Here is a 13,493-nt window from a genome sequence, read left to right as displayed (position 1 = left end):
CAAGCAAAAGCTGACACCAAAAGATCTGCCTGGCATCTCAAATCAATAATTATAACCATAGATTTTTACTGCTTCTTGCTTTGAATTATCAGAACTTGAGAAATGTTATTACTTAATTTCCTTCTTCGACACCCCTCTCAGTAAATCCAGGTTTTGCCAATCTTCGTAACTCTTCTAAACCTGATTAGATATTGAATTCACCGTGTCTGAATCACACTCATTCACAATCCTTTGTCGTAAATTTGATTGAATCAGCAGATAAACAATTTAATCTGTTCCCAGATATAATTTCCCCTCTCGCATCTGTCCTTGCTTACCCTGTTTACAAATTCCTTTTATTTACTGGAGTCCCCAGTACCCTGTATTGGAACAGTTTGCTCTAGTTTCTGGTGCTTCCTTCTCCTTCACGGGTCTATAAATCCCTCAGGTCCTCAGATCTTTTCCTTATGTTCACTCAAGTCCCTACTGGCCTCTCTGTCCTTACTGTTCACTCGGTTCCTTGATGTCTGATATTCTTCAAGATAGTATGGAAGATGAGCTTTAGAAAGGGAAGGATCAAGGTGATGATTTTGTGACTTACAGTGAGGGCGGGAAAGGGAAAGACCTGGTGTGGAAAGCAATATGAAAGCAAAGATGGAGAAAACAACACAATTCAATGACTGATCATTGCAAATGATTTCAGGCTGTTCAGTAAAGTAGTAAATGAAATGTTTAATAATGATTACTGTGTTTTCAATGAGTTAATGACGTTAAATTTTCTGAAGCTAGTTTAGTGCATGGTGGTGACTGAAAGGGGATGGTCATGTAAAAGCATCAATAATGAGACCAGTGAGTCTCACATCAGTTACAGGGAAGCAGCTTGAGAGGATTCTTAGGGATAAGATTTACGAGCATTTGGAAAACTATGGCCTACTTAAGGGTAATCAGTATGGCTGTATACAGGAGAACTAATTTTTTTGAAGAGGTAACAAAGGTGATTGATGAAGATAGAACTGTGGATGTTGTCAAAATGAAATTAAGGAAGACCTTTGACAAGGTCTCTCATGAGAGGATCATCCAGAAGATTAATATCCATGGGATCCACAGTGACTTGCTTTCATATTCAAAGTTAACTTGCCCTTCGGAGATGGAAATCCATGACGCATAGTTTCTGAAACGATCTATATTGGGATCTCTGATGTTTGTAATAAAGATAAATGACCTGAATGAAAATATAGATGGATACATTAATAAGTTAGTAGTTAGTACAAAGGTTGGTGATGTTATGAAAAAAGCAGAAGATTGCAAAAGCATACAATGGGATATAGATGGGTTGCAGATATAGTGAGGAATGGCAGATGGAGTTTAATCCAGCCAAATGTGAAATGTTGCTCTTTGGGATTTCAAATGTAAAGGTCTAGTAAATACCCTCTAAAGAGCAAGACCCTTAAGAGTACAGACAGATTTTGGGATCCAAATACATGGTTTACTGAAAATGACTGGACAGGTTGATAGGATAGTAAAGAAAACGTATCATGTTCTTACTTCATTAATTGAGACACTGAATACTAGAGTTGGGTAGTGATATTGCACCTTTATAAAATTCTGGTTAGGCTACATCTGGAGTATTACATTCAGATTTGGTTACCTCACTATAGGAAGGATATGGAGGTTTTGGAGAGGGTGCAGAAGCAGTTTACTAGGATGGGATTTAAGGCATGTGCTATACAAGGAGATTGAACAAACTGGTTGTTTTCTGTGGAGCAGTGGTGACTGAGAGGAAATTGGAAGTTTATAAGATTATGGAAGGCATAAATAGAATAGACAGCCAGTATCTTCTTCCCAAGATTGAAAAGTCCAATATTCACTATATGATAAGGATTTTTCTCCACCTTCCTTTCTTTACCAAACAGCTTCGACTTTTGTAGTGGGTTTAGATTCTTTTTTTATCATAAAATTATTACAATTCAAATTACAATTTAATTAATATATGTGTTTGATTATGAATATAGGGTACTGCGATTGCAAGTATGATTTAAATATAATGTATTTGGTACTATTCTATCTTTTTTTTATTCATAATATAGATCCTTGTACTCTGTATTCTTCTATGTGAAAATTAATAAAAATATTGAAAAAGAAATGTCCAGTATTAGAGGACCTGCATTTAAGATGAGAGGGGATAAATCTAAAGGAGTTGTGTGGATGTCTGTAAAAGAAGTCTGTTTTTATATACAGATGATGTGGATGCCTGGAATGTGCTGCCAGAGGTAGTGATAGAGGCAAAGAAGCTAGAGGCGTCAAGGAGGCACTTAGATAGGCATGTGAATGTGCAGAGAGTGATGGATATGGATTTTGTGAGGGCAGCAGGGTTAGTTTATTATAGCTCTTGTTATTTGTTTAATTTTTTTCAGCACAACGTTGATTGCTGTGCTGTACTGTTTTATGTTCTAATAACATAATAGAAACATTGTCATAGAGTGGTTGTATCAAGGTAACAGTTACAGAACAAGAGGTGTATGATGATTGCCTGAGGATCTACCCCAATAACTAGTGTCTGGCACGGACACTTTAGAGGTCTGGATCAAGGGTCCCAAGTTGAAACATCGACTATGCAGTTCCCTCCACAGGTACTGCCTCACCCTCCAACTTCCTCCAGTAGCTCATTTTTTACTTCAGAGATGTTGGTCAACTTGCAGTAAAGAGTTAATGAACAGAGATGAGAATTAATAATTGGTTTAATAATTAATTGTGATTTGTTAGAATAACCAGCTGTGTAATTTCATGCATTTAATAGTTTAGTAATTTTTTGTTTAGTAAAAAGCAGTGTAGTGCATGCAAGTGGACTGTGCAGTATAGTTTTGACGTTGATATGCCACGGTACCACACACTGCTGTGGGATTGAAAGCTGTTGCCTTCACTAAACGACATCCTGGTCATGGTTATTTTGTCCTTTTTTCTTCTGAAACAGCTACAGCAGGGAACCAACAGACTCCAATTCCTTTGGACTGACTTTCATATAACTCCACCTTATCCCAACTCAGTTAATGGGCCCTTCAGCCCAACTTGCCAATGCTGACCAAGTGTCTACCTGAGCTAGTGCCATTTGTTGTGTTGTACCTCCAAACATTTCCTATCTATGTGCCTGTTTAAATATCTTCTAACCATTGTAATTGTGCCTACCTTTACAGCTTTCTCTGGCAGTTTGCTGCATATACCTACCATCCTCTGTGTGAAAAGGTTGCCCTTCATTCCCTTTTAAACCTTTTCCTTTCACTTTAAACCTATGTCTTCCAGGTGTACCTATGATGTTGTTATCCACCTCTATAAAGTCACCCTTGGCCTCTTACACTCCAGGGGAAATCTGAGAAAAGGAAACAGATTCTGAGCAAAATGGGGATTAATCAATCACATCACTGTTATATGCAACTTGTTTTAAAAAATGTGTTGGTAGTAATATGGATTAAATAAAAAGATAATTTTGTGAAGGATGAATGAACCTGAAATTGAATCTTATTGAATGATTATGTAAAATAATGTGTATAAAAACAAACACGAGGAAATCTGCAGATGCTGGAAATTCAAGCAACACACACAAAATGCTGATGGAACACAACAGGCCAGTTAGCATCTACAGGGAGAAGCACTGTCAATGTTTCGGGCCGAGACCCTTCATCAGGACTAACTGAAAGGAAAGATAGTAAGAGATTTGAAAGTAGGAGGGGGAGGAGAAAATGCGAAATGATAGGAGAAGACCAGAGGGGGTGTGGTGAAGCTGAGAGCCGGAAAGGTGATTGGCAACAGGGAAACAGAACTGGAGAAGGGAAAGGATCATGGGACGGGAGGCCTAGGGAGAAAGAAAGGGGGAGGGGAGCACCAGAGGGAGATGGAGTACAGACAGAGTGATGGGCAGAGAGAGAGAGAGAAAAAAAGAGGAGGGGGAAAAACTAAATATATCAGTGATGGGGTAAGAAGGGAAGTTAGCTAAGTCAATGTTCATGCCATCAAGTTGGGGGCTACCCAGCCAGTTGTTCCTCTAACCTGAGTGTGGCTTCATCTTGACAGTAGAGGAGGCCATGGATAGACATATCAGAATGAGAATGGGACTTGAAATTAAAATGTATAGCCACTGGGAGATCCTGCTTTCTCTGGCGGACAGAGCATAGGTGTTCAGTGAAACGGTCTCCCAGTCTGCGTCGGGTCTCACCAATATATAAAAGGCCACACCGGGAGCACTGGACACAGTATACCACACCAGCCCACTCACAGGTGAAGTTTCGCCTCACCTGGAAGGACTGTCTGGGGCCCTGAATGATGATGAGGGAGGAAGTGTAAGGGCAGGTGTAGCACTTGTTCTGCTTACAAGGATAAGTGCCAGGAGGGAGATCAGTGGGAAGGGATGGGGGGACAAATGAACAAGGGAGTCATGTAGGGAGAGATCCCTGCGGAAAGCATAAAGGTGGGGGAGGGAAAGATGTGCTTCGTAGTGGGATCCTGTTGGAGGTGGTGGAAGTTACGAAGAATTACACGTTGGACTTGGAGGCTGGTGGGGTGGTAGGTGAGGACAAAGGGAACCCTATCCCGAGTGGGGTGGCATGCGGATCGGGTGAGGGTAGATGTGCGGGAAATGGAAGGGATGCATTTGAGAGTGGAGTTGATGGTGGAAGAAGGGAAGCCCCTTTGTTTAAAAAAAGAAGAGAACTCCTTCGCCACCTCCAAAGCTCTGTCCGCCAGAGGAAGCAGGATCTCCCAGTGGCCACACATTTTAATTCCACTTCCCATTCCCATTCTGATATGTCTATCCACGGCCTCCTCTACTGTCAAGATGAAACCACACTCAGGTTGGAGGAACAACACCTTATAAACCAGCTGGGTAGCCCCCAACCTGATGACATGAACATTGACTTATCTAACTTCCATTAATGCCCCTCCTCCCCTTCTTACCCCATCCCTGATATATTTAGTTTTTCCCCCCCTCTCTTTTTTTTTCTCTCTTTCTGCCCATCACTCTGCCTGTTCTCCATCTCCCTCTGGTGCTCCTCTCCCCTTTCTTTCTCCCTAGGCCTCCCATCCCATGATCCTTCCCCCTTTCCAGCTCTGTATCCCTTTTGTCAATCACCTTTCCGGCTCTCAGCTTCACCCCACCCCCTCTGTTCTTCTCCTATCATTTCACATTTCCCCCTCCCCCTCCAATTTTCAAATCTCTTACTATCTTTCCTTTCAGTTAGTCCTGACGAAGGGTCTCGCCCCGAAACGTCGACAACGCTTCTCCCTATAGATGCTGCCTGGCCTGCTGTGTTCCACCAGCATTTTGTGTGTGTTGTAAAAAAAAGCATGCAGATTTTGAAGATTTAATTTTGAAGAGTCTGAGACCTGATCACTTAATTACTTTTCTTGTCTTATCTAGGTAATGTGGGTATGCAATTTATGTCGTAAACAGCAAGAAATTCTTACAAAGTCAGAAGCGTGGTTCATTGGAAGTGGAACAGCACAGCCTTCTAGTCAGGATGGAGCTCTGAGTGACACTGCCACAGGTGGTGGTTCTGATGCACCAAGGGAAAAGAAAGCAAGACTGCAAGAGCGTTCACGTTCCCAGACTCCTTTAAGTACAGTAGGAGCAGTACCAGAAGCTACTCCACCTGATAAGACTCGGGTATCCGAACTTGCTCGGCAAGAGATGGGATTTGAACAGAAACAGTCTGCATCAAGATCTAGGAGTGAACCTCCTAGAGAGAGGTAACCTTAGAAGTACTATCACCTGCTTTGTTGTATTCTCAGTCAGCAGTTGTCGATACTGGTGAAATGTGTTGTACATAGCTTTATATTTCCATAAATATTGAGAAGTAGAAAGGATGAGATTGTTAGTGTTTGAGAAGGATGTTGTACCACATTGGAATGAAGTGCACGGAAAAAATTACAAAATATATTGACGTGTGGTGAATAATGTTGGAGAGCTACAAGTACTACAAGCCATATCGGAATATGATTTCATGGTATTAGCAATAGACAAGATGAGTTCTTAATATTGTCATATTTAAACTATTTGGGAAGGAAAAACAGGAGATGAGTTGGGGACAATCATTAGGGAACCATTGTAGTGCAAGAAATAGAGAAATCCAGGATGATATCTATTTGCTTGTATTTAAAAGCCTCTTACAGGGACCTTCAAACAATGAAAGAGGTATAAAGAAGCAAAATTAAAGGGAAATTGTTTTTCGACGATGCCTCTGAGAATGCTTTAACAAGATTAATGTTCATGAAATAAGAAGGTCAATGTCAATTTGGATAAAAAGGAGTTCTGATGAAAGGTCTCCTTCAGATTTCCCTCCCCAGAAATGATGCTTGACTGCTTAATTTCCCCAGCATTTTAGGTTTATATTACAGAAAATAGAGAACCATGATAATGAAAATTTTAAAAAATGCTTTGAAATCAGAAATGAAAGCAGAAAGTGCAGGAAATGCCTTCCATCAAGGAGAAGTTACTGCAGCATAAGAATCAGAACTGTCAGGCTGGGTAACAGCTTCTTCCTAAAGTTATTAGACATCTTAACAGTCAGTGAGCAAGCCAGTACACATTAACACCCTATCTGAATGGCCCCCATCCTGCATTTTCATCTTTTGTTGCTGCCATTTTACATACTTTCACGTACTTTGTAGACTATTGCTTGTTTTATTATAATAGTGCCAGTAGCATTATATGGTCTTACATAAATATGCGCCTCACACTTTATCATCCTGCTAGTCCTCAGGCCATGCCATTCAGGGACTTGTGCTAATATTATTTTGTGACTGTATGTGCTGGATCACAACTATATGTGCTGTATGTGACTATGTCCCATGCTTTGCACCTCGTCCCCACGGGAACAGTGCTTCGTTTAGCTGTATACATGTGTATAGTTGAATGACAATAAATTTCAACTTGAACTTGAAATCTCAGTGGTTAGCTGACTTCTGGAAAAAAAAGAGGAAAAGAGCTAACATTTCAGGTTGGACATCCTTCATCAAAGCAAAAGAGAAAACGAGTTGAAGACAAGCTAGATCATTAGAAGTAGGAGTGGTGGACAGTTAATGTTGTTCTGCTGTTTAGGAAAGGCTCTAAAAATAAATCAGGAAACTATAGGCTGGTGAGCCTGACATCAGTAGTGGGGAAGTTATGGGAAGGTATTCTAAGGGACCAGACATTTGAGTATTTGGATAGACATGGATTGATTATGGACAGAGACTATGGCTTTGTGTGTGGTAGGTCATGTCTAACCAATCTTATAGAGCTTTTCAAGGAAGTTACTTGGAAAGTTGATGAAGGCAAGGGAGTGCATGTTGTCTACATGGGGCTTAGCAGTTTAAATCGTTTGGCTGGGACTAGATGAGCCAAAGGGCCTGTTTCTGTGCTGTATTTTTCTATGACTCTAGGAGATGCTCTTGATCAGAATCAGGTTTATTAATCACCGCTGTAAGTAAAGTGAAATTTGTTGTTTTGTGGCAGCAGTATGGTGAAAGTCATAAAAATAACTATAAATTACCTGTTAAATAAATAATGCAAAAATAAGCAAATAATGCGATGGTGTTCATGGATTCATGAACCATTGGGATATCTGATGGCAGAAGGGTAGAATCTTTCCTAAATCATTGGGTGTTATTCTTCAGGCTCCTGTACCTCCTCCCTGATGGTAATAACAAGAAGACAACAGGTCCTAGATGGTGAGGATCCTTGGTGATAAGTGATACCTTCTTGAGGCACCACCTCTTGAAGATACCCTTGATGGTTAAGGGATGTGCCTGTAGTGGAGCTGGCTAAGTTTATAACCCACTACAGCTTGGGTGAGAAAATGGATGATCCAATCAGTTAGTCAGCCCCGGACAGGAATGGATGGCCCAGTCAACCAGTCAGTTAGTTCTAGAAGAGAATTGACAGCCCAGTCAGCCAGTCAGTCAGTTCCAGGGAGAATTGACAGCCCAGTCAGTCAGCATGTGGCAAGAATATTGAAAGAGTTGTTAGCAAACCATATAAGACCTTAGTCATCAATAGAGGTGCAAGAGCAGAAACGGAGGATAGTTAGGCTCAGTCTTTTTAAAGGATCTGATTAGGACCCATCTCAAATATCATGTGTAGTTTTGATTACCACTCTTTAAGAAGAACTTGAAGGTCCTTGAGACAGTGTGGAGATAGTCTATTCCTTCTGCCACTGTGCGTGACCTTACACTTCCCTACACTATATTCCATCTTCCACTTCTTTGCCTATTCTCCCAATCTGTTTAAGTCCTGTAGACTCCCTACTTCCTCAACACTACCTGCACTTCCAACTACCTATGTATTGTCTTCAAACCAAACCAAAAAGCCATCTGTTCCATCATCCAAATCATTAACATACTGTATAATGTGAAAAGAAGCAGTCTCAGTACCGACTCCTGCAGCGCACCACTAGTCAACCAACCAGAATAGCAGAGTAGGCCCCCTTTATTTCTGCTCTTTACCTCCTGCCAGTCAGCCAATCTTTTATCCATGTTAATATCTTTCCAGTAATACCAGGAGCTCTTGTTTTGTTAAGTAGGAGCATGTGTGGCACCTTGTCAAAGGCCTTTTGCAAATCCAACTAAACACCATCCTTTGTAATGTACTTTGTAATCTTACCTGTTATTTCGTCAAAGAATTCCAACAGATTTGTCAGGCAAAATTTCCCCTTAAGGAAACCATGTTGACCTTGGCCTTCTTAATCATGTGCTTCCAAGAACACTGGAACCTCAAGCTTAATCAATAGTCTCCAACATCTTCCCAATCACTGAGGTCAGGCTAACTAATCTATAATTTCTCCTCTTCTGCCTCCCTCCCTTTTTAAAGCATGGAGTGACATTTGCGATTTTTCAGTCCTTTGGAATTATTCCAGAATTGGGTGAATCTCAAAGGATTATTATTAATGCCTCCACAATCTCTTTAGCTACCTCTTTCAGAACCCTAATGTGTAGTCCATCTGGACCAGATGACTTAGCTACCTTCAAAACTTACAGCTTCCTAAGCACCTTTTCCTTAGTAATAGCAACTACACTCACTTCTGCTCTCTGACACTTATATTTCTGATAAACTGCTGGGTCTTCCACAGTGAAGGCTGACTCAAGATATGTATTAAGTTCATCCACAATTCTTTTATCCCCCATTACTGCCTCTCCAGTGTCATTCTAGTTGTCTGATATTCACTTTAATCTCTGTTTTACTCTTTATATATTTGAAAAAACGTTTGGTATCATCTTTCATATTATTGGCTAGCTTATTATCACTAGGTTCAGATAAGGCCCATGTGGAGAGAGAGAGACACTGAAGTGGGTTGATAGTTCACAGATTTTAATGTGAACAGTATTTTAAGAAAAAAGAAAATAATAAACACTAGGCCAAACAGGGCTGTTAACTAAAACTCTCAAAAGGAATACTAGCCTTTTAAGCCCTCTTATTGATTTATAGAATCATTGCGTTGTACAACAAGGTAAAAGACCCTTTGATCCATGCTGACCAAAATGTATATTTAAGATATTCCCATTTCCCAGCACTTGGATCACATCCCTTTGAACTCTTGTTATCCATATATGTCCACATACTTATTTAATGTTTTTAATGTACCAGCCTCAACCACTTGCTCTGGCAGCTGCCCTTTAGGTTTTTATTGAACCTTTCATCTCAAAACTGGAAACGATGTCCTCTAATGTTCATTCTGAAACCTGGAAGAAGACCACTCACCCTCATGATTTTCTTGGAGATCACCTCTTATTCTCCAATGCCCCAAGGACAAAAGACCCAGCCTGTCTAATCTTCCCCTATAACTTTGTTACTCAAGTCTTGGCAAATCTTTGTTAATCCTTTTTACAGTCTTTCCTATTTAATCTCATCCTTCCTATAAAAGAGTGACAAAAACTGAAAACAAAACTTTAAGTGTGAGCTCGCCAATGTCTTGTTCAATCACAATATTGCCTCCTGACTTCTAAATGTAATGCCCTGACTGATGAAGGTCAGAAAACCAAAAGCCATTTCATTACCCTAGTTATCTGTGATTCCATTTATAGGAATTATGCTCCTGTACTCCAGGTTCTCTCTGCTCCATAACAGTACCAGGATCCTCCTGTTCAATGTAAAAATCCAAACTTGAGTTGTATTCCAAAATGTAAATCTCACTCTTATCTGAATTAAATTCCATTTGCCATTCCTCAGCCCACCTACCTAGCTGATCAGGATGCTACTGCAATTCTTGATACTCCTCTTCACTCTCTACAATACCAGCTATTTTTGTGCTACCTACTTATTAGCCATTCCTTATATATTCTCATCCAAATTGTTAATATAGATGACAATTAACAATGGACCTATCACTAACCTTTGAAGTATAACACTAGTCATAAATCTCCAGTATGAGAAATATCCTTCTATAATCACCCCCTGTCTTCTATCCCCAGCCAATTTTGATTCCAATTTAGATCTAACCTCCAACGGCAGCCTACTATGCAGATCCTTATCAAAAAGCTTACTAAAATCCATATATACTGCATCTGCTATCCTCCCCTCATCAACCTTCCTTGTCTCTTCATCAAAAAACTGAACCAAATTCATAAGACAAGATCTTATATACACAAAGTCATGCTGGCTGCTCCTAATCAACCCTCGCCTTTCAAAATGTATATGTATCTTATCCCTCAGAAAGCTATCCAGCATCTTATCTATGATAGACACTGCTTGACATGCTGAGTTGCCCTGGCAGTTACTTGGTGTGCCACTCCTATAGTGTTGCATGCAGTTCTGATTGCTACATGGAAAACAAAGAAGATTCACCAGTATGTTTCCTAGGATTGAATATTTTAGTTAGGAGGAGAGGTTGAATAGGTCGAGTTTGTTTTGTTTGGAGCGATGGAAACTAAGGAAGGGTATTTTGATAGTAGTAGCAAAATTATGAGAGGCATAAATCAGGTCGATAACAGGAAGTAAGCATATCCTAATAACAGAGTTGTCTAAAACTAGAGGATATGGGTTTTGGGTAATGGGCGGTAGATTTTGATGGGATCAGATAATAACTAAAATCTGGAAGTCACTGCCTATCTGGTTAGCGGAGGTGAAGGTGAAGGCTCTCGCAACATTTAATAAATATCTGGATGAGCACTTGAATTGCTAATGCATTGAAGGTTACAGACTAAGTGCTGTTAAATGGGATTAACAGAAATGAATATTTTTTGGATGGCATGAATGTTGTGGGCCAAAGGGCCTGTTTCATTGTCATACAACTTTATTAAGTAATTTAAGGTGGAAAGGGGTATTCTGGGTTCCTTTGTAACAAATCCGAGTGACCAGCGTTCATCTGTGGCATTCATTGGAGAAAAGTAGTTCATTTACCTCTTGTAGTCAACCTACAGTATATCTGAATTAATTTACAATAAATTCTAGATCACCTCTATTTAAGCAATAAATTGAAGAAATTCTCTTTGTGGGAGAAAGAGCACGGGTAAATTGGATTTGTTTAAGATATATGGTCTGTGTGAGTCTTATTAGTTATTTTGTGGAATCTTCATCTAAATTTGACTTAATTCTGTATAATGGTATTGTTTGTACTGGATTATTAAGACTGCTGTCACCATTCATTTTTACTCATCTTTAATGGTATTAGGTTAATTTACTGCTTGCAAAAATCCTCAAAGGTTTGGTGTGAAAATATTTACATGTTGTTAATGACCATCATTGCAGGAGGAAGAGCTCTTCATTTTCGGAACAGAATGGAAAAGTGCAGAGAGGTGAACGGAAACGCACACCAAAGACGTCCCCTCGGCAGAATGACAGGCCAGCTGAGGAAAGGGAGCATAAGGAGCGACGAGAGAGCCGGCGGCTAGAGAAAGGCCGATCACAAGACTATCAGGACATGAATGAAAAATTAGAAGGGGAGCAGCTGGTAGATCAGGACACTGAAAGAAATGGAGAGGAATATCAGGATCGATACAAGAGCGATCCCAATCTGGCAAGATACCCTGCTAAATCCCTTCCTGAAGAGCAGCAGATGCGTATGCATGCTAAAGTGTCGAGAGCACGACACGAAAGGAGACACAGTGATGCATCACTCCCACACACACCGGCTGAAGAAAGCCAAGGGATAGAGCACAAGTTAGCAAGGAGGACGCAGCAGCAAGAAGAGGAGAATTCCTCCACTGATATACAGAAATCCTACCCAGATGAAAGAAATGCAGATGTACACCTGTCTTGTTCCAGGCAGCAGCATCTGATGAATCACAGCCCACCAACACTGGGACGGACCACAGCTTCTACTGAGTATCTAGATGCAAAGGAACATGACTCCTACAGAAAGCACTCACATCTGGATCCCAGCTCTGCTGTGGCTCGAACTAAGCGGGAAAAAAGTGAAACTATGCTGAGAAATGATTCTCTTAGTTCTGACCAATCAGAATCTGTAAGGCCACCTCCACCAAAACCACATAGAATGAAGAAAGTGGGTAAAAAAAGACAAATTTCAGTAAGTAGCTCTGAGGAAGAAGGAGCATCGACACCAGAGTACACCAGTTGTGAAGATGTGGAAATAGAAAGTGAAAGTGTCAGTGAGAAAGGTAAGACCCAATGTTTTTCTGACATATAAATAATGTCTTTCTGAAATAATGCCATTATAAAGCAATGAAAAAAGAAAGGAAAGCTGGAATGTATTCATTACAGAATCCAGAGCCTGGTCTGAAACTTTTGTTTGGAAATGAGAGGGAAAGTGTCAAAACATAGTGTCTAGGTTTGCTGCAATGCACACTTCATTAACCTGTTTCATAAATTGAATACAGACATGGTGCTCTTGAAATAAATAAAAAGACCTAAAGTCACATGAGCAGAATTAGGCCATTTGGCCCATTGATGCTGCTCAGGCATTCTATTTTGGCTGGTTTGTTATCCCTCTCACTCCCATTCTCCTGCCTTCGCTCCGTAACCTTTGACACCCTGATTAATCAAGAATCTATCAAACACTACTTTAAGTATACTCAGTGAATTGGCCTGCACATCTAACTGTGGCTATGCATTCATAATTCATTGAAAGTGGCACAGGTAGACAGGGTCATAAAAATGCTTCTGGCATATTGGCCTTCATAAATCAAAGTTTTGAAATAAAATGTTATGTTGAAGTTTTATAATCATTGGTGAGGCCTAATTTGGACTATTGTGTTCATTTCTGGTCACCTACCTATAGGAAAAATGTAAATAAGGTTGGAAGAGTACAGGGAAACTTTACAAGGTTGTTATCAAGACTGCAGAACCTGAGCTTAAAATACCACTATTAACTACTGCCTCGCTCTGTCACATCTAAAATGATGGAACCTCGGAATATTGAGCTGCCAGTCGTGCATCTCCTGCAATTAAGTCTCACTAAGTCTACAGTCTAGCTGTAGAGCCTCGGAATGCAGCCATGAATGGGCTAATGAGTTAAACCTATTCTTTAATAGGTTTACAATTACCCTTCTGTCTGCACTCACTTCAGCACACCAGTCCAGCTGCTGAGACACCC

The 13,493-nt window shown here is 40.3% G+C and overlaps 1 protein-coding gene across 12 annotated transcripts in view; it reads left to right on the top strand.

The window, feature by feature from the left end:
• LOC132400854 (regulating synaptic membrane exocytosis protein 1-like) overlaps positions 1-13,493 on the top strand; it is a 554,853-nt gene that overhangs the window by 281,006 nt on the left and 260,354 nt on the right. For all 12 annotated transcript variants that reach the window (XM_059982306.1, XM_059982314.1, XM_059982312.1 and 9 more), the window contains 2 exons: positions 5,387-5,715; positions 11,690-12,558. In XM_059982306.1, the coding sequence (XP_059838289.1) occupies positions 5,387-5,715; positions 11,690-12,558 (1,198 nt within the window). The remainder of the gene's footprint in view (positions 1-5,386; positions 5,716-11,689; positions 12,559-13,493) is intronic.

The sequence above is a fragment of the Hypanus sabinus genome, chromosome 10 (assembly GCF_030144855.1).
Source record: "Hypanus sabinus isolate sHypSab1 chromosome 10, sHypSab1.hap1, whole genome shotgun sequence".
Classification (NCBI taxonomy): Eukaryota; Metazoa; Chordata; class Chondrichthyes; order Myliobatiformes; family Dasyatidae; genus Hypanus; species Hypanus sabinus.
Note: the sequence above shows the minus strand (reverse complement) of the source record. Positions and strands in the feature narration are given on the sequence as shown.